General features: G+C 38.1%; 1 protein-coding gene across 1 annotated transcript in view; it reads left to right on the top strand.

Moving 5' to 3' along the window:
- LOC108682553 (protein turtle) overlaps window positions 1–22,957 on the top strand; it is a gene marked incomplete in the record, with an annotated part of 95,069 nt that overhangs the window by 37,549 nt on the left and 34,563 nt on the right. Inside the window, 1 exon segment of the mRNA XM_047885079.1 lies at window positions 21,190–22,649. Within this exon segment, the coding sequence (XP_047741035.1) occupies window positions 21,425–22,649 (1,225 nt within the window).

Genomic DNA, 22,957 nt, shown 5'->3' with positions numbered 1-22,957 from the left:
AAGTGTAGCACGCTAGTACGTGCGCGCTGAGTAACAAGTCTTTAATATTGGGCATTTTATCTGAATAAATAAAACAGCGAACAAATAAACACGAACACCACGTTTAATTTCATTCATTTTTTTATCACTATACATGATAGTGTGATTCATAACTTGTAACAATGACTTTGTTTTTGGCTGGTAAATCACAAGACAAACAAACTCACACAATTGCTGTATTTTATTATTTAATCTTGAATTATTGAATATCACTGTCCTGCGCTAGATACTTTTGCTGTATCTTTTGTATTCACATGAGCAACTAATAATTTTATAGTCGTAACAATAAGTTATGTAGAATGAAAGTTCAATAGTTCATTTTGTAGAAAATTTAATGGTTATTAAAATAATTACTATTTTTCTGTTTCCTTCTTGTCTCTGCTTGTCTGAAATACTTGCCTCGAAAATAGTAATCTTTCAAGTGATGTTGGTAGAATATTCGCAGGTAGGTAATTGAGATACATCGTGTCAAATCCGTAGACTCGCCCACATTTATGGGTCTTTTTAGCGCATTTTCTCAGTTATGGAAAAAAGGCGCTATTGTGCTCGTCATGTCTGTCTGTCCGTCCGTCTGTCTGTCCGTGACCACGTTTTCGTCGACGAGAAAATGCGCTCTCTGTCACTCGCTGCAGTGAGTACCGAGTTATATTTTTTCCATATGTTTCACAGTATTCATCCATGTTGCTTATTCGACATGTATTCTAAGAAATAGATTTTTTTACAGTATTTATTCATAGACGGGTTGAGAGGCTTGTGTTATTAGAGAGTTCTCATACATGTGCAGGACTACCTACTACCTGTTCCAAGCCGCTGCACCATTATTAACTAATTACTTTATTGATGGCAAGCTTTGTTGAACCATTTATTTTCACAACATATCATGCTTGCCTATCAAGCATGAAAGAGTAATGATAACATAATAATAACATGTTGCTAGGGAGATAATAACATTATATATTACGAAAAAATTCCGAAGTGAAAAATTCCTCATTAATGTACGAATTGCAAGCTCTGTTAAACCTATTGGTTTTACCTATCATGTATGCCAGCCACTCGTTAAATTATTAGTGCTTAATTAATGTAAGAATTGCGCATTTCTGTTAAACTTATTGGTATTACCAATAATTTCTCCCTACCACGCGATTTATCTTTAGTATTTAAAGGCTGATGAAGACGTGTGTGTTCGGTGCACATGCAGAACTGCACACTCGAGGTCATGCTCTACATGCCTCGGCCTGCAGGCCTATACGCGATGCACCTCCGTCTTATTGATCATCTGGCAGGTTACTGCGAACTTTTACTGCCTATAAGGCTGCGGTATACTACACCTATTGATCGCTGATTGGCCACAGAAAGAATCTCGGTCTTTTATGGAAAATTCACGCTAATGAGGCAGCATAAAATCCGACTGAATTGCTACTCTGGCTTAGTACAGCAAGAGGAGTTCGGGTGATAACGTTTTCGGTCTCCAGATTTTGTGGTTGTTTACACCATTTCGAGGTTACATTTACGTTAATTCTACACTTAGATGAAAAGTTTGCTAACCGAAATCTGTACTTAAATGTCGTATAATTATTTAGAAATTGTATGTCTCATAATTTCCATTGGATTTTATTATCGCTGCGTTTTTCTAATTCTCCTTCTTTTATTTGCTTAAATCGCAAGTTGACTAAAAATTTAAAAGCAAAGAATAGTCCACAAAAATTAATATCTTTATAGAAAACGTTTCGGAGTCCAGCCCCATCGTCAGTTCGTAGAATCTAGAATATACATAGAATCCTTCTTTTTCTCTTTTTCGCTGCACATCATAAAANCTTGATGCCTCTGTACCAAAAACATTCAATTTATTGGAACCTAATACACACTAAAGGCAACAAGTTTATATACCAATTTGTCATTTATAGTACATTTATACTAAACCATGAATAATAATACCTCAATATAAATTAAAGACTGCCACTCAATATATTTTATTATATGAAAAAATCAAAAAAATCAAAAAAATAAAAAAAATCATGATTTTTTATAAAAAAATCATGTGATTTAATCACATGATTTAATCATTTTGATTTAATCATTGCCAACCCTGCTTGCATGGAATAAAATTCTTGTCATTACATTGTCTGAACTATCGTGCCTTAAGTAACAAAATTAATCTATGTCGTCACATAATATTTGGTGAATGCCAAATATTTATGCCTACGTCGGATCAATGTTTAGGGGGAGGAGTTCATCCTCAATACTGAAATAAATCTTGCACCCGTGAAAAATTCCCGGAATGTCATTATTTTGCATCCCTAGTCAGCCAATGAGTATAATAAAATATACGAGGATGTTTACCGCCAGTTAGTGATCTACTGCCCAGTGTTTTGAGCTAGGCAGCAAATTCTATTCGAAAAATTACTCCATTCAGAGCAGCGATATAATTAAAAATGGGCATTTTTTAGTTTTAATCACTGAAGTGTTAATCACTGAAAAAAGACGCAGCAGAATGCTTCGCTTTCAGCAAAATTGTGGACTGAATTGTGCCTCTTACTTGCAGCGCTGGACGAAGTCAGATTTGCCATGGGCTGCTCTGGAATTGTGGACTGGAAGGTGCGTCTTGCTTGCAATATCAAGCGTCGAGTTGGACTTGAATGGGCAGCGCTCGGCACAATTGTGTGGACGAAATTGAATTGCAAACATCTTCTTGGTTCGGAGTGTGCATGAGATGCCCAATTAAGAGCCATCTACCGTAACATGAAAACGACTTTTTGTCCCGTTTGGTAAAGTGGCAATTTTTCCAATGGTCGAGTTTATTCTCGCGTATTATTCGAAGCCGTTTAGTTGTTTGTGGATGTCGTTGAAATGAGAGTTGAATTGGAATTTTGCTCGCTTCATTTCTGTTGAAAATGTTGTGAAATCCTTATGGACCTACAAATGTGTTGATTACCTGCTTTGACGATTTTTCCGTCAATTAACCATTCTGATGACTTTTTCAGTGCACGCCTGCTTTATTTTGTTTGCGAGTCGTCGGTGATTTTCGCACTTCAACGTTAAACTTTCCCTTTCGTAGGTAAAACTTTCTTGTAACCACAAAGAAACAATCACCGAGTTCAAATTTCCAACATCGACACCAACTGGACGAGAATAATATTTATAGGTTGACTCGCTTTTTGCTTAAATTGGAGTCGTAGCTTCGTCATAGGTAACCTAACATTTTTTGGGTAACCTAACCCATCATTTAACGTTTTACCCAAACCCGTCATAGGTAACGTAAATAACCTGTCATTTGCAGTGAACTTACAGCGCAAAGCAGAAATTCTTAATCGTTATAACCGACTAAAAATATCGTCTTTTACTTCTTGTGTGTTTGTCTCGTCATATTTCACCAAGTCGTAATTACGTCTTACGTTTCCCTTTCACGTCTCAAATCGGACTAAAATTCAGCAGGAGTCGAGCGCAATCTCTAATTTTGGCACTTTGCCTCCACAAGAGGAGAATTTATCCTTGGAGCGCCAAGGCCGCTTTTTTCATCTAATGTTTCTTCCTGTCATCGAACAAATTAGAGTCGTGTCTTCTTTTTGGAGCTGGTTTATTCCGGCGTGTTTTCAGCGACGTTGTTTTCCGGTGTCGTTCTTATTTTGGATTCTGGCAAAAAGATGGCGCCGAGTGCTCTAGCCGCCTACACCGAATACCAAGTTGTCCCGGGACCGAATCTTCCTGCCATACTTTCAAAACTCGCTAAGTTAACGTAAGTACTTACGCTCTATTTTCTTGTCTATGATTGGTGGATACTTTCAAAGCTCGCTAAGTGAACGTTAGTACTTACGCTCTATTTTCTTGTCTATGATTGGTGGGTTTTGCTTGAAAGGCCGTCAATGATTGGTGATGAACTTACGATCTCTTATTTTTTTTGAACGTATAGACCCTGGACTCTTACTATGATTGTTAGTTTACGCTGATAGTAAACCAGGGAATCTCATTAGTGGTACTTGAAGTAGGAATCTGGTTATCATATGAGTGATACTAATATACTAATTGAATATCAGCTGATGTCTGTTGGATTTGATGTTCAGGCTGAATATCACATGAATTAAGCGCAGCTTATAAACGGATAGTTGTAAGCGTAGTTAAAAAGCGTCTGTTGGACCCCTTGAAAACAATATAAGCGTCTGTTGGACCCCTTGAAAACAATATTTGATTTGAATAGGAAAAAATTATAACTTTGTAAACGTAAAAACTTGTTTTAAATATAGTCTCTCGTGAGATATATTTTTCATATTAATTATAGCGCCTTTTCTCTTTATTTGACGAAACAATATTCTTGCCACAGTACCCTACATTTTTTGCGAATGAGCTGTCGTGAAAAATAGTCACAGTAATAAAATCCGGTGATAAAGTTTGAACAGGAATTCATTTACTGCCGGTCTGTGATATGATTGAGCTCGGATCGGAAACGACTGTTCCATCTTACATAAAGTGAAAATATTTCCGTGAATTGCTAATAAAAAAATCAGGTGTAAAAATTTTAAACTTTAATTTCTTGCTTTTTTGTAAATTATCTATATTTCTACATGACAATTTTTATCTAATTTTTAAATTAATTTCTTTTTAATTATATTCTTGACAATTTTTACGCTAAATTGCGCTACTTTCTCGCATTCAAATCAAAGGCTTCATCCTCGTATCCTCGGCAGAAACAAACATTGCGAGATTAGTTGGCTTGCCTAGCCCGAGGACGGAGCTCTGTTGCCGGTCCTGCGAGCCCGGAGCTATAAACAAGCTCAGTTCTCCAAAGACTTCCTCAAGGGCACTTACTTTTATCTCATCACGAGGAATGTGTAAACATACTCCATGTTAGTCCTCGTCTGTGTCATCTTCAGGTTTTATTAAACTATTCATCTTGTTGCTTGGAGCAAAAAATTGTCGAAGGATTTTACTTCTCTGTTTGGTGGGAATTAATTACGTTGATTAACTTTCTTTTGATACTGCGCTATTCAAAGAATATTTATTGCTAAATTAGAACACGGATTTTTAGCGCATTTTCTCATTTATGGAAAAATGCACTATTGTGCTCGCCATGTCCGTCTGTCCGTCCGTGACTTCAAGTTTTCGTCGACGAGAAAATGCGCTCTGTAACTCACTGCAGTGAGTACTGCGTTATATTTTTTAATTCATTGTACGCTAAGATAATTTACTGAGTTCATATCATTTAGGTTTAGGTACCTTGAGTATCAAACGGATTCCTCATTTAAGCATAATTTCGAAACTGACAACTCGTTTTATGTTTCAAATATACTTGCAGATAGTGTCACGCTATGTGATTTCGCAATCATATTTCAATAATAGCGGCTGCTCATTGAAGTGAATTGTTGAGGGTAATGTAACCAACGTCACAATTAATGCAGGGTTTGAAGTATTTAATTGTTGTGCATTTACTATTCAAGAATCAATCCTTGAGGTTTCGAACTAGTAACGTCTCTAACAAATAAATATCAAATTTGTAACAAATTTTTTAACCTCTGAATCTAACATATTTATCTCGAATACCTCTCTGTAACCTCCCCTTTCTAACGCCCCCTTATCAATGCTTTCTCTCAACGTCCCATCTAACGTCCTCTCTATAATAACGTCTCCCTTCTAACGTCCCCTTTACAACGTTCCCTCTCGCACGTCCCCTCTCACCTCCTATAAATTACGTAGCTATTATCCTGACGCATTTCATTAAACCGTCGCGCCAACGCTCCGTGAGCTGAAGTTATCTAGATACTCTATTTCCTTTTAAACAATTGAAATTGAAACGTTCGGACTGAATTCCCTCGCGTCTGATGCTTGATAAGATCAAGCTGGTTGTTTCATAATTATTTTCGAAATTTGTTAACTTTGCACGCGTTTTCGCTATGGAATTATCGTGTCGTTCTTAGAATATTGATGTGTTTTTTTTTATCTAGTTGATACTGTTATGATTTCTTATCACTATCAACATCACTGCAAACGCTCTTATTTAGGTGCTGATGTTCATTTCTAATTACTGAAATTTACATGTTCAAAAATAGGCTAAGCGTATAAATTAATAATTGTCCTTGTTTATGGCTTGCGACTGGGGTGACAGTGTGGTGTCCGTCTCTTTGCTGAGAAACCACTTCTTCATCTGTGAATATTTTCTTAGAAATAGCGACAAATTTCTTATGATTTTATTTTTTTTCTGAATATTTTATGTTCAGTTACTTTCATAAACCGTTTGCGGTTTGTTGAATGAAAGTCGACAATAATTGGTAGAAGTCTGCTATATCCTGTGGCGCTCAAATTCTACAGTTGACGGAAGATTGAGACGAAAGGCAGCGAATTAATTAGAGCTACAGTAGAGGGTGTATTTTATCAATCTAAAATCATAAATTAGGTTACTAATTTGAAGTTAGTGTTGCAGTAAAGTGTATTTTTAAGCTTGAATTCCGACATATAGTCTAGTTATCATCCCGAACGCCCCATTGCAACTAAATTCATTTCGGTTCTGTTGCACTTTAACATTCGATATTTGTAACGGTGTGGTATATTTTGAGCGACATTTACGCCTTCTGGCAGCCCAGCGATAATGTCAGGAGTTGTGTTGTGGTCGTGGGCAGCTATCGACACCCGCCTGCTCCGAAGTGAAAACAATTCTTGCAAGAGGCCGCGTCAGCAGATAGCCAAGTGCCTCTGGTTCGCAACTTAGGGCTGCCGCTCGACTCCTTTATCAGTATCTTTTTAGGATACTGTGACGCAGTCACAGTATCCTTCGGTCCTGCCACTACTTCGCTGCAGATGTTGTATGAGCTTCACTATCATTGCTAATTTATTATAATTATTATATTAATTACACCACATATTAACAGTTTTTGCTTGAGCATTACGCAGTGTCTTGAGAAGTTTGGTTGATTGTTTGAAATTTTATCTACGAAGTTAACTGAAATGCTGTTTATTGTGCACATGTCAGTGCGCGGCATGTTTTTGAATTGAATTCCGACGCTTTTAAATGTTAATTTCTTAGAATGCTCTTTAATTCACAACTTATTAGATGGAGATCATTCAGGCTTTCATCTAACTCTCCTCCTCCCGTCATCCTACCTTCCAACAGCCTTGCAGGCTCAACAACGGGAATTCCATTATCGCCACAATGATCGTTTTCAGTTCTTCCTACTTTTCATCAGTAATTACATCATCGCTACAATGATCGTTTTCAGTTCTTCCGCTGCTTTCATTGCTAATGCCAGCATAGACAGAAAGTTTTTTTGCCGTATTTCTCGGCATTTTGACGTCCGTTTTGTCTAAATGTGTATGTTTTTGTTTAAATTTGTAAGTGATGTGCTCATCTTCTTAGTTATTATCTTGAAGAACTGGTTAAGTATTCTACTATTCAGAAGCCGATCTATTTGATTTATGCTGAATAAGAGAAATTTCAACTTCAAATCATGAAACGGAGAATTTTTGAACGTGCTGCTCGAAAGCCGGCGGTCCTTCGGGTCGTTAAGATGTCTTCGCCGCGTCCCAGTCGCCATTAGAAATGGTCATCAATAATGCTGGCGTGCCCCCAATTGTCGGCTTCTGAAGCTCGCGTAGAACTCTTGGCGTCTCTTGGAGAACTGCCAGTAAAATGAAATGGCTCGTTTACCTTCATCGATATTGGTACGTTTCTGAATTTAAAGCTCTTAGTGAGCCCTGATGCCTGAATATCGTCGGTTGTATTAATTTAGAAGTAGAAGCTCGGTATTTTAAGACAGTTTTTTTCATGAATCCCATTCTAATCAGTAAAGACTCCAGTGGCTTTTAGTAGATATGATATAAAGTATCATTCGTGGCAGACTATTAATGGCATGTTATGGAATAGCTTAGTCTCTTGCATCAACATTCGTTAAATATGTAATGAGTGAGTGGGTGTTGGTGCCACACTGAAGGCTGTTGCCGTTACCACGGTCTCTCCGCTTGCTGTGATGTCGGATCTGGTGCCACACTGTGCTGTTAGCACGGTCTCTTCGCTCACTATGATGTCGGATCTTGGTGCCACACTGAAGGCTGTTGCCGTTATCACGGTCTCTTCGCTCGCTGTGATGTCGGATCTTGTTGCCACACTGAGAGCTGTTGCCGTTATCACGGTCTCTTCGCTCGCTGTGATATGTCGGATCTTGTTGCCACACTGAGAGCTGTTGCCGTTAGCACGGTCTCTTCGCTCGCTGTGATGTCGGTTCTGGTGCCACACGGAAGGTTGATGCCGTTAGCACGGTCTCTTCGCTCGCTGTGATGTCGGATCTGGTGCCACACTGAAGGCTGTTGCCGTTATCACGGTCTCTTCGCTCGCTGTGATGTCGGATCTTGGTGCCACACTGAAGGCTGTTGCCGTTATGAAAAATGAGATTCGATGAGAGGGTATCGTTTGAAAATGATGTTAGTTTTTTAACATGTTTTTTAAACAGTTAAAGCAGTTTATTTTCAAAACCATTCAGGTTTTTGAAAAATATTTATCATTGTATTATGTATCGATTTCGTTCTGAAACCACTTTGGCAATTATATGTTGACCGTATCCCACTTTTTTGAGGCAAAAGTCACTTATGTTTTATTATATATATTTTACTGAGATCGAGGATTGTAAAATATTTGCTTATTTAGTCTATACATAAGTAATTGATAATTGTGCTGCAGCGCATAATTTCTCTGTCGTGATGGTGGTTTATATCAGTTGTTACTGCATTTTGCAACAGCGCTACGAATCGTCGTGTTTGGGTTTCAAGAAACACGTTTCAACACTGTTAGAAAAATTACCGTTAACGGTATTATACCGGCGTTTCAGTGGCCGGTCAGCACGTGAAAGAAACAATGTGTCGCCGTTTTTATTCTAATTTAACACTAGAAATCCGTAAAACATCTGATAAAAACGGCGAAACAGTTTATTTTCACGGGGCCACCGGCCACTAGAACGCCTGTGGGACCGTTTTTTCACCGTTTTTTCTAACAGTGAAGAAGCATATTTTTGACAATGACCGCGCGTTCGACTCCAGAATTTGCCACTACGACGGCAATATTTTGTTCTTTGAAGTTCTGTTTGCGTCATTACACGCTTGAATTCTGCAGAGGGAGGAAGTTTTCAGCCCATCGAGTCTTCAAAATTGTTACTTCTGTTCTCATCCACCAGTTTTGCCGAGCTTCCTTTGGATTTCTGTTCAAATATTATTTGAAGTCTTGCCAGGTAGAAAGCCCTTGTGATACACTTGTTCTAAGAGTGAATTTTTCTGGTACCGATTGTGATTGTTATATATACCATGATTAATATACGACGAATAAATGACTTTTTTTTAGTTCGCATTGAATTTTTTTACGTTTAATAACTAATTCACATATTGTTATAATTGTTGCATTGATATTTAATAATTGTTACACAGTGATCATTCTTAATTTTTTTAGAAAGTTTTATAGCCATGCAAAAATGGTGAACCTATTTCCCCAGTATCAAGTACGGTCATATTTCTAAAGCACACGCTCAAATATCTTTTAACTGCACGACTTCAACATATCTAGCAGTATTCTGAGCACGCAATATCGCAATAATGTATACAGCAGCGCTCGCTTTCAGCGGACTTCGCTTTGCTTCAACTTTAGCTTTCATGGGATAACCATTTTTTACTCACGCATATCAGATGCTGGAATGGACTTTTGCACTAAAGTTGACTGAAGCAGACCCGTTGGTGCAGTGTCATCGCAGTGCCTCTCACAACTTGCATGATGGACTCCACAATAGACATGTTAACTGCATATTGGCTCAGTGAAGCGTCTTCGCCGCATGCCTTGGCTCGCCGTGCATTGAAAATTGAAGCCTCTTATCGCTGCGGATGAACGCCACAAAACTGCCTTTCTATTTGTTCTTTATCGTGCTTTAGGAAAGCGGCGCCTGCAGCGGCGAGGTCGGAAATGAAGGATCCTAGCGATGTTCTGAATATTTCGGCATTTGATATGTTTAGTGTTGACAAACAACAATTTGCGACAAGTTTTGTGCGTCTAGAAGCTAGGTATAGAATTCGCTGCGCCTGCCAAAGCATTTGAAATTTGTAGCGCATTAGTTTTGCAGTGTATGTTTCTCATTTAGAGTTATTTATTTGAATAATCTCAAAAATTCAAAAACAATTATAATAACCTTCTACTTGAAAAAAAAACTACTAAACTTCGAAGCTTTTGGGGAATTTAGTCTTATATAAAATAAAAACAGTTTTTCAACCTCATTCTCATTTCCTACATGACTTGTAAGAGCACGCTACGAATGAAGGGTTGGGGGATATTTTATCGGGCACAAAGGTGGTATTTTTGGGGGCACGTGGGATGGGTATTTTTCCCCGGGGCATCAGGGCATTTGCTGTGCGAGTCCACTGGCGATTGTTCCATCAGCTCGCCATGCCAGGAAAATGAATTCTCCAAAAATGTATTCATTTTAAACCGATCACGAAATTTTCGAGTGTATCATATTTTGTCGAAGTATTTCATGGTTTGTGTGGGTTCATGTATACTCAAATGCATGTTTGTGAGATGCAGTATCATGCAAATATTAGACTGTGTAGGCAGTGCTGATAAATAAATGCCAGACGACCGTTTCTGATTTTGAAAAATTTTCCAATGGGAATAAACGTTACCATTGGAAAAGTTTCTCCTGTTGAGTTCGCAACAGACGCACCGCAGTTGTGGCTGATATAAGTTGCTGTCGCTGCAGTGCCCTCACAGGAGGCTTTAACTCACCGTAACTTATTTGTTTAACTTAAAGCTTTGAGTGGAAAGCGCGAGCGCTGAGCAGACGATCATCTTTTGGGAAGCTTTCGCTCTTACAAATATTTCTTGGGAAGGAATAAGCATTTCTTCTGCTTTGTTCTGCTATGCTTCTTTGAAGTTCCATGTGCGGGATGTTCGCTTTCGATGTGCAATTTTATATTACGCAATATGGTATGTTCGCTATAATTTTATCCAATGCGCTCTAAGTAAATCCATTTCAAACGTCATCTAAGGCTGTTGATGAATTTGAATCATATAAAACCATCAACGTTCAACACGAATTCAAAACTGAATTTAGTCGAAGTGAACTGTTTTGGCTCGGACCTAAAATGGAGTTCTTGGCCAGATACGCTTTCCATTTCTGACTCGAAAAAATTACTCAACGCTGTGTATCCGTGCTACCATGACTGCACTGCCCCTTTAGCTAGGAAAAATGCATGCACGAATTGGGCGGGCGCTGGTGGAACGCTCGCTGATATGCTCGAGTTCCCCTTTAACTGGTATAAGGGGAGCTGTAAACTTCACCCCAGTAAACGCTTTAAAAGCCGTCGTCTCGTCCACACCCGCATGCAAGGACAACAGACGTGCCTGTCTTTTGTAATGGTTTGACCTTTGCAACTGATGCTCCGACAGGAGTTGCGTTCCAGTCATGCTGCTCAACTGCTTGTTCTCTACGGTGTCGATGTTATATTGTTATTCCCACTGCTTCAGCTGCACTGCAAAGCTATTGCTTTCTATATGTTCGTTTTCTTTAATTCTTTGTTCATCGTTATAGTTCCCTAGCTAGTTCACAATATCGTCAATCATGAATATGCTGTGACTCCTATAGGTTAGGTTCGGTGCCTAATTATTCTTGAATTTTTTGGGGGATTTTAATTTGAATTTAAAATTATATTTATAGTTTTTTTCCATTCTGTCTTCATTATTTGAAATATTTCAGACGATGCTTATCTTTTCTGCAATGTAAAATATGATATGGTATTGGAAAACTATAATGTCCTTACAACTCGTGTCTGTATTATTGCCATGAGAAACACTCTGATTTTGCACCTATAAATGTTTGAATTTTATTTCCCTAAAAAAATGACGCCCACGAAAAGTTTGGAGTTGACATCGCAAAATTTAACGTGCGTGAGTCATAATTTGCTCTCATTTGCATGCTCATTGTATCATTTGAAGAAATGCCGCACGCTGTTTCAAGTCCGAGTTGGCACAGCGGCTTTACAAAAGCGACAATAATCCTTTATAATAATGAGACAAGCATGTTGTGTAGTATACGACTGGCTTTATAGGGCTATTGCGAGAGCTCTCTGCGAAACACATTCTGCAGTCTGACGCTAACTAATGGCAAAGGTGGTGCAGCTTGCGCTTCTGCCTCCAAGTCTTGTATAGTGTGTGCAAAACAAACTTCAGTACGTCCCATGTGAAGTGTTTTACCACTTAGTCTGCAGATTGTTCAGCGCATTTATGCTCACTTTCAGGCACCACGGTTCGTTATTGCACGCATGCAGATGTTTGAACACAGATTGTGAAGGTGGATTCCTGAATTTGCGACGATTTTTCGAATACATTTCTGGAGGAAAGATTTGTAAAAACAGTTGAGTACGCAAGCAGCTTAAAATGGTATGAAATATTTTCCTTATCTAACTATAATTTCGGGATGAGGTTAAGTGATGTCGAGAATTAAGTTAATTAACCAAATGATAGACATCGACGGCGTATAAACACTAACTGCAAATGCAGGCGAGAAGACGAGTTCATAAAGAGAAGCGTGTAAAATAACGCTTGAATTAAATGTAATTTATTTAATGAAGCCATCAAGGGAGTTCTTAGTACCGTAATGAAAATAGTCAGTGTATCTTCTATAAAGTTTATTATACAAAACATCATTATTTTTTGCATATAAACATTCGCTCGTGCAATTTCAAGGTCAGTTCATGTTCCTATGCGAAAATGTATGAACATATATTTTTACGTTGTAAACTGCATAATATTACCTATAAAATCTATTAAAATTTAGATGTTATGGTAATTTTGGAATCCTTGAAATCAAACCAAGTCGCTGGCGTGCCATTTGCTCGTTTTTTGAATAGAATAATGGAATTTACAAACCATGCCGTGAATCGCACGTACCCGCGTCACGTTTAACATTTTACATCAGGTCTATTCCCGAGTAGAAACTATTCAAATTGACGCATGCGAGTTTCAAAACGCCTGGAAAGCTCCTTGGTGTGAACAAGAGGCACTTACTTTTGGACAATTCAAAGTAGGACTTTTGAATGACCTAATTTACCACAACACTCAGGAACCGAGCCTTGGAAAGGAAGAAGAGTGCATGTCTGAATGAGATCAAATTAGGCATAAGGTGCACGCGTCTGAAGTGCGCGTGCTGAGGGAAGGAAGTGAGGGCGGGTGAGGGTTTCGTCGTCTCACCGAGGGTCAGCCTAAAGTAGAACTAACCATTAGGGCCGCGGCGCTGCTGCCGCCGCTACTTCGTGTGTATAAGTAGCAGCAGTAACGTGATAAGTGGTGACTCTAAACTTGGTTATGGTGGGTGAGGCAGCAGCAACTTGTAGGTTTAATCATATTTATGCATCGTGAGTGAGATGCATCTAGCGCAGTGACCTCGCCAAGTCATTCCGGTGAATTATAATTGCAGGCTTGCTTAATAATGCGGACATAATAACTCGTGGATAAATCGTATCTATGTATTGTGAGTGAGCTCTGTCTAGCAACGATACATGGCTGCTAATTCCATGAAATTCGCCGGGCGACAATTTAAACAAGAATCCCTGTTCGCTATATCACTCAAAAATCAGGGTTTTGAATTGTATGATATTGATCGCGAGCGCTCGGTCCCTGTATGCGCCTCGTGTAAGCGTTACTATCGAGTTTGTTGTATCTCAATTCGTTATATTCGACATCTTGTGCACTAGAATTTCCGTTTTGCGCCTGATCTTTTACGTGAGAATTTTGCATGTGTCTTAATTAATTCCGTCTGTTCTGATGGAATTTTCCGTTTTTTTTTTCCGGCGAGCTTCTTGGCAATGTGATTTATTTTTATAATTGATCGTTTGATGCGAAGAAAATGTGAGGAAAAAATTCACACCAGTTTTTTTTTTGTGTTGGCGCTGCCGTTTGCCAATTTTCTCTTGCATCAATGGGATTGTAGTTTCTGGTATTAGATGAACTTGATATAGTATTATAATTGGCCTTTTTTCTTATTCTTTGATGAAATAAATGCCATTTTTTATCAATTTATTCTTTTACATTATAATTGCAATGCGATGTTAACTTAATGCCAGTATTTGATTCAAGTCAGTACTTGAAGTCTCGGATTGCATCATTTATATTAGAAAATAATTTCATTGACCGATTAATTGTACCAGGTAAAAAAATTGAGGAATGTTTCTACTGCCAGTGGCGTATTTTACAACACTCCTCTTTAACTCCACTTCTTGTTGTTTGTTTGTCTGTCTGCTACAAATCTTGGAATCGTAATTTAACACACTTCTATTTTTCCTATCGATATGGAATTTTGCACACTTGTGTTAAGTTGGAGACAATGCTTGAATCAATTGTCAGAATAAATAATTAAAAAATTTTTTAAATAATTTTTTTAATATTCAAAAAATTGAAAAAATAATTTTATCTGCTACAAATCTTATAATCAATATTTAACACACTTCTACCTATCCTATCGATCTAAAATAATGCACACTTTCGTAACGTCAAGCACAATGCATGAATAAATTGACAGAATAAATAATTTTGAAACTTTATTTTCTCTTCCGCATGAAAACAAAAATTTAAAAATTAATTTTCTTCAATATTTGAAAATAAAATTTGAAATTCATTGTGCATATGTAACACCGGAGACACTGGATTCTTTAGAAGCGTTGTCTTTAATAAGTAATTTTAAACGCATATTATTTAAGTCTACTTTCATTCACGTAATTCATCCTCGGCTTGAGTGAACGGCAAATCTGAAAAACTACTCCCATCATGTCTATTGACTGTGATCCTTTCTTTTATTTTACTCGCACGAACATTACTGGGGAAATGCTTCCTGGTTTCATTGTCCAATGACTTGGAAGTCTCGATTCTCCTCGAGGATCATTAGACTTTTTGTAAACTCTTGATTAAAACCGAACGCGGGACGTAAAATTTTTACTGAAAACTGGCCCTCTTTTAAATCTTTCAGTTTGGCGACCGGAATCGCTAGCAAAAGTGCAAGTGAAATTATATGTTCACTAATGAGAGCCGTCAGGGAAACTATTATAACTTGACGTGTGACCTTCAATGTTGCCTTCGTTAAAGATCCTCTTAATTAGCTCGTTTTAAATTGACATTAAAAACTCTTTAATCACGACCCTGACCATTGCCAGGCTTCAATGCGCAGTCCGGTCGCTTGTGTCGCATTATCGGTAATTGCCTTGCAGCATTCAGTGAGAGAAAATTCCCTGTTAAGAAAATGTAATCTTCTGGAAGAAAATGTGACACTCCTGCGATTATCGAACGATTTTAGTTGAAATTAAAGTATAGTCGACCAGCCAGTTCAGCCACCAGCCTCTCGGCGAATTCAATTTTGCCGTTTCAAAGAAAATACGAAACCTTATTTGTTATCCGATTAACTTTTCGAGGTTAACCGATTAAATCTTTAGTTGTGCAAAATACAGCAATATATCATGCAAGATATGCAATATATCATGCAAGATTACTTTTTCGTCGTTTAGTTATGTTTGTCCTATGGCCGTGAGAAGTATTTCTTACAAATGTCCCTTCGTATTTTGTTCGTCATCGTATATATTGCTAAGTTCATAAATGTCGTTATCTACAGTGTATCATAAGAACTTTAACATTTTTTATTATAGATTGGTCAGTTTCGTTTGATTTATGCTTACCCAAATTTTTGAGAAATATTTTTGACGTTATCCTTTTGATTGACTGTCTCATAAATTTGCAAATTTGTAATTATTTGTGTAATTGATACTCATGGATTACCTGTAGTCTTGTACAAAAAATTCTCAACAGCATCAAGTTGATATTTATCTGTTGTAGTGATGATACATATTGAAAATACCTCAGAAATTTCGGTGAATTTCGCTCTTACATCAGTGATGGCTCTAATGAAAACATAAGATTTAGTGTAAAATGTTGCACCGTAGCCTTGACAACATAATGAAATCTCAATTGAAACTAAACGGAGAATTTTTGCGGAGGACTAAGATTGCTTCTCCAACATATGGAAGCACTGTCTATTTATGCTCACGTGGAGCGACATATGGAAGCACTGTCTATTTATGCTCACGTGGAGCGACATATGGAAGCACTGTCTATTTATGCTCACGTGGAGCATCATTTGGAAGCACTGTCTAGGCTCACGTGGAGCAACATATGGAAGCACTGTCTATTTATGTTCACTTGGAACAACATATGGGTATAGTCCCTATTTATGCTCGCGCGGAGCATCATATGGAAGCACTCTTTATCTTGCGCCTCCGTAGCTAGCGCTTCAGTGTGAGGTCAAAAGGAAAATTAGGTCTATGTGATACGGCGCTTAGTCTTTGGTCGCCTCATAGAAGACGCGGTGTACGCCTCGCGGCAGAAATGTGCTACAAAAGCCAGACGTTGCTTGAGTAGATCCATTCAAGCGTGTTAGCTGGTAATGCATTCGGTGATGGAGTCTTTTACGGAAATTTTCATGGAATTATTTCATGTTTTCTCCATAGAATTCCAGCTTTTAGACTTTATTCATCCATCGTGTAGGGTATCTACGTATGTATATCGTGGACCATATGTGAGAAATACCTGCTGGTTTTACGAGTACCTTGGCTAAAACATGATGCGTTCCGATTGCGGATGACAAATCATTGGTTAAGTGTCAGTTTTTGCTATACATTCTATCGCCCAACCTCAATTGACTGTATGAAATATATTATTACTAAAGCGGTTAAATTTTAATATAACAATACCGTTGAAGTGCTAGAAAATTCTGTCATTCGTCGCTTAGCCCTGGTTAAGTGTCAGTTTTTGCTTTGCATTTTATCGCTCAACCTCATAATTTACCGTATGAAATATATTGTTACTGAAGAGGTTAAATTCTAATATAACAATACAGTTGAAGTGCTAGAGAATTCTGTCATTCGTCGCTTAGCCGTTGAGACACATGCTGTCGGCTTGTTGCGATGCAAGGGTTCGTCGTCGCCAGGCGGAGTAACTTCATTCTGCAACTCATCCGTGCTGTCTACATCTTCAATCGACGTGTCTCGCTACCCTGTAAACTTGAGCTGTATAGCATACAGACTTTGTCCTGAGCATGGCGAATTGTTCATGCTTCTGAAGGGAGACTGAATTAGAAATGGAAGGTTGACTTCTGAATCACCAAATAATTCACCACTGAATTATGAATCACCATTGAATTCTGAATCACCACTGAAAAAACCAATAGTGCTAGAGTGTTGTTATGTTTAATATTAATGTTGCAAATTAGGCTCGCTAATCAGAAATTTCAGTTCCGGAAAGAGCTTCAATTGGAGACTTTTTTTTTTATCTTTTTACCACATGAACGATCAGTAAAATAAACGATGGATTTGATTTTCGTTTCTATAATTCTGCCCTTATTGTTTGAGTGGGCAGTGATGAGCTTGACTGTTTCGGATCAAGCAATTTTAATAATTTTACCGATGTCGTTACCTGGTGAAAAGCGTCCCTTAATTGTCATCAATTCTGTTTATATCTAATGATTATTTTCGAGTTATTAATTTATGCAGCGAGTATTTTTCGATTAACTGCGCCATGGTTTTTATACATGGGCTACTACCTTGTGAGTGGAATGGCGGATCGTAATTGTTTGGAAAATTGAATTCCATTTCTGGCTCAACAGTTTAGTGTTTCGTATTTGAGACCATCATTTTAATGTTGTATGCGAGGCGACAGATTTGTGCAATTCTTTGCTAGTGTGTTTTACATTGGCTGCATAAAAATTCCCACTGGATGCTAAAAATTTTTTGAGTTCAAGTAATAAAAGTTTATTATGCGTCGTAAATATTGTCTGGTGAGCTTGAGTGACGCCGTATAACGGTGCTGGCTGTCGTTGCTCGATCTTCTCCCGGCGTGTGTCGCAAACCCTTGTATTTTATTTAATTTTATTTAATTTTATCTAATTTTATTTAATTTTATTTAATTTTATTTAATTTTATTTACATATATGGTCATAGTTGCATGGAGTAATCTGTTTTACAATGTGGCATTGCTGCTAAAACTAATAGAATGTTCTGAGTTTCCTATAAGCAATTTAATGTCACTTATTTATATATGGTCATAGTTGCATGGAGTAATCTGTTTAACAATGTGGCATTGCTGCTAAAACTAATAGAATGTTCTGAGTTTCCTATAAGCAATTTAATGTCACTTATTTATATGGTCACAGTTACATGGAGTAATCTGTTTAACAATGTGGCATTGCTGTTAAAACTTCTAGAATGTTCTGAGTTTTCTATAAGCAATTTAATGTCACTTATTTATATGGTCATAGTGGCAGGGAGTAATCTGTTTAACAATGTGGCATTGCTGCTAAAACTAATTGAATGTTCTGAGTTTCCTATAAGCAATTTAATGTCACTTATCCGCGCCCAAAGCAGTTTCTTATTAGTTTTTTGGACACTCGTTTACTTTGTTTGATTTTAATCCCATGTGTTTCCCGAGTGACATTTTCTATAATCACTGCAGAAGCTTCCTTCACATTATTTACAGTTTTGGTGGTAACAAAATTTCTTCTCTGAGTGAAATGAAACTAGAAAAATTCTCGACTCAGGCTGTTCTTAGCCCGACACTTCGTATGAAGGAGAACCAGTCCGGTGAATATTCTAGCAAAAAATAAATTAATCCGGTATTGCTTTCTTGGAGCTATACTGCTGAGCTCAGATATTTAGGAATAAATATTTTGTAGCTGAAGTTTTTTCCGATGATGATTGGAAGACCTCAACTGAAGTGCGTCTTGGCCGTGAGTGTGCAGCCTTAAAACCAATATCGGAATGGCTGGGCTTGCTGCTTGTTGCTGAGCTCTCTACACTCGAAGCGCGTTGCTGTTTTGTTTTCAATACTTTGAACTTAGATTTTTCCCCACATACATTCATGAACATACCTCGACAAAATTGTGTACTCCACTGTTAATAATATCATTAGCGTCTCTCCACTTATTCCGTAACATAACACTACATGCACGATCTTATCATACTCCACTGTTAATAAACTAAATGTTTATCTCCGCACATTCATAGACTTATCTCAGCAAGATCGTGTACTCCATTGTTGATGAAATCGTTGGCCTTTCCTCGAACATTCCTCAGCATACCATTACAAGCTCGTGTGCTACACTGTTAATAAAATATTTATAGGTACTAACTCGCTTAAAATGACAAGCGCGAAACTCGACGCCTATATGTAATGTGCACCAGCGATTCAGTGCATGAATAGTCATGCTCAGAAATGGTAAATTGTCTCTGTGTATAACACTGATAGATGATATAACTTCAATACTGATACTGATAGACGATGATACTGATAGATGATGATACTGATAGACGATGATACTGATAGATGATGATACTGATAGATGATACTGATAGATGATGATACTGATAGATGATGATACTTCAATTCCTGATATCTGCAGTAGGAGCACGTTCTTCCTGTCCATCCCCAGCTGCTGGCGCTCATCTTTTATCGGTCCATCCATTTTGATCCTGAGCCCCAACCACTGAGCCCGCTGAGCTCTAAGGCGCTTCATATTTCGCCAATAGCCGTTCAATTTCGAGCGGTCATGTTTCTACTGGCAAAGTTAATGCACCTATTAAAGACTTTCCTGAATTAGCTGAAGTAAAGGCGAGTTTTCATTTAAACTTGATTTTGAGTTGTGGCTCTTCTAAGAATAAGCTTTCGAACCGATTTCATGTAAATGGAGTGAACTTGGTAAACAAAGTTCTGCAAACATTTTCATTTATTTTGAGAATTTTCTTCGTGTAGATTGTAGTTAGTTTTTAAAGTATATCATGTATGCAACAAAATTCAATTATAACTGATCAACTGGAAAAAAATACAACGTTAAAATTGATTAGGAGAATATTACAACAATTTCTATGTTGTATCTTCTGGCGGAACACTGGTTCCTCCGCTAGGGGGAAATAGCGTGACTGTTCAGCTTGTTCGCATTGTCACAGTGTCGTGTAATCAACTAGAATTGAACGTCCCCCAAGGAAACTGTCTGGGGTCTTCTTGACAGAACCAATTCTCCTAAACGGTAGGTTAGGGCCGCTACTCAGTTCGTAATTCTCGCTGTGATTACGGCCGTCGTTCACGACAAGGCGCCTGCCTTCGAAAACGCGACCAACTACGACTTTCCTTCCGACCTCAGCCCTCGTACCCGCAGTGCTTAGATGGTTTCAGTAACCAAATATATATCCGGCCAAGGCAGGGTCTGAATCACAAAATTAACAAAAACGATAACGATAGTGGGAATAATGAATATGTTGTATATAATGTATAATTACTTGCATAGTCGCCGTGATGGAAGCAAAGCGATGAAGACGGCCTGTCAATCGGTCAAAAGAAGATGGCATCACCGTAGAAAATCTCGAGTTCTTCCTTAAGCGTACATTATGTTACCATTTCATTATTAGGGAGTTATGGCATTCATTAATGTTTCTGTTGAATTGAACGCGCTTTAGTTCAGTTAGATTCTTTGAGTGTAGCTTGTTATTTTATTTTAATGCGCTCAAACTTACTTATATCTACATACATTTCTGATTTATCGGCAATGTATAATTCTAAATACTCTCGAACAAAACTTTTTTCAGAATAATTGCGGTTCATCAGTTAAATTTGAGTGTGCATTTTAATTTTATTTTCATTTTTCAAATAAGGATTTCAGTAAGGGTTTAGTATCGTGTTCGTGACTTGATGCACAGGCTGTCGAACGATAATTGTTTCATATTCTGCGTTCATAGATTTAAAGCTAAAGTTACGACTGTCGCTCACTTCATGATCGTTGGATGATTTCAAAGCTTATGTTTAACTAACCTTTGCGCTGAGAAATCGACTCTTAATCTGTGATTTTCACATGAGTAGATTAAGTTTTCCTTAAGGTTCTGTTCAATTTGGCATGTGTGTCAGATGCTGAATTTGTACAGTGATTTATAAATGACCATACATACCTGTAATAGAATTTATAATTTTTGTCTTTTGTAACTAGATGATGATTTATTTGTCTCAAAACAATGAATACAAGACTGTTTAAATTTTGGACGGAGACGGATAAAGATATATACATACATGTATGTCTTCTTGCGTAGACTTGACATTAACAACGATTCATCTTTTTTCAGATTGCATCACTGAAGATTGCATCATGTCTGGCCTGAACAAGGAGAGCTAAGCTGGTGGTTTTTAAAACAACGAATTTGTCTTTAATTGTATACCTGAACGTGTTATTTAAAACATAACATTCTATTAAAAAATTAACTGTATTCTATATTTGCTGGGAAAAAAATTACAAGTCATCCAACAGAATTCAAATGTTTAAGGCTGATAACCAAAGTATGGAGTCACGCTGCTAGATTTATGATGGCTATTGACCGCGCCGTGGATCGTACTATGACAGTTGACGGTCTTAACGAACGATCAAACATCAAGAGCCATCGCGTAATAGAACATAACAACTGTGCATATCGACGCAGTCTTCTCCGCGAGACCTGCGTTTCTTCCGGCATTAGTAAAGACCAAGAGCGAGAAACCTGCGAAGTTTACGGCGATCACGCACCAGCATCAGACGAAGCCTCATTTTGCTGGAAGAAGCATCAGTATGCGGCACCACCTTCCTTCTTATCGTCTGCCCCTGTCGGTCCAAACTCGCCTCTAATTAAGGAGTTATCGTCTACAAATTTTAAAAGTTGGCTAACTCGATCCCAAACTTGTGTTGGAGACCTAAACTTCTTCGATATCGGCTTGCAAGTTAGTTCAAAAGAGATTAGCTGCCAAAGGAAGCAAAATCTGTTATCGTTCTATCACACTTGTTCGCGAAGTAAATTCTATGATTATGACCCACATAAGTGTTTAGAATCTAATGATTTAGGTGCTGATCGCAATCTGTGGGCTGCATTTAATGAGGTAACTCACAACTTGACTCATCCTAGCATCGATTGTTACTACGACGCTGGGCTTGATGATGTCGCCGACTCCGGAGTTTTTTTTAATTGTCCATTAGAAAAATCCTCTTCCAATGGTCGCACCAGAATTCGAAGATCTTCATTGTCAGAGACGCATAGTTCCCGCTTTAGTTCATCACTTCACTTCTGTTCTGCTACAAATCAGTCTGGTTTCCCCGAGACTCGTTGCACAATTCCACACCACAACTTGCTTCAAGCGGTTAAATTTGATTCAAAGGATCGTCCATCTGCTCATTCAGAAGTGCATGAAAACTGTGACGCCAGTAAAGTGCTTTTGTCGTGCAAATTCGACGCTCAGGCCAGCACATGTAAACTCCAAACGCCACACAAAAGTTCATCAGAAGCAGGCAGCTTGTGCGAGGAGTCGGTGTCGCAACAGCTGCTACCGTCGCAGAGGCCCTGTCAGTTTCTGGAACTGCCGAGCTCGATCTCACAGGCTCGACTCAGCCCTCTCCCAGCGGCGGACACCATCGCCGCTGCGGCAGTCGGATTTTCTCCTCAATCTTTGGATTACTGGAAGATGATGCCGTGCAGCGGCAAGAAGTTCAAGGTCTTTTATTCCTTAGTAAGCCAAGCCTGGCTTACTGCCTTAGTATTGCTCAGCGGCGTCTTCGTGCCGGGTGAGTAAAGTGATCTTCTCATTTCGTTTTATGATTGGATGTAAAAATTGTTGTTTAAATTTTGTTGGTACTCACTTATTGCATAATTCTTTTTTGAAACAAACCTGGATTGAACTAGTGAAGGCGATTGATTTTGTTTTTCTTTTACATTTTACTTTCTCTATCAATATTTTATAAACTAAATTTTTTATGTCCATATTGCAGGTCTTAACAGATATTGGAGTGAACGGATTAAGTTGTGATTTATACTTCAGCTTAACATTTTTGATATTGGATTCTCCGTGATGCTAACGCTGCTCTTTCTCATC

The sequence above is a fragment of the Hyalella azteca genome, unplaced genomic scaffold (assembly GCF_000764305.2).
Source record: "Hyalella azteca isolate HAZT.00-mixed unplaced genomic scaffold, Hazt_2.0.2 contig16884, whole genome shotgun sequence".
NCBI lineage: Eukaryota > Metazoa > Arthropoda > Malacostraca > Amphipoda > Hyalellidae > Hyalella > Hyalella azteca.
Note: the sequence above shows the minus strand (reverse complement) of the source record. Positions and strands in the feature narration are given on the sequence as shown.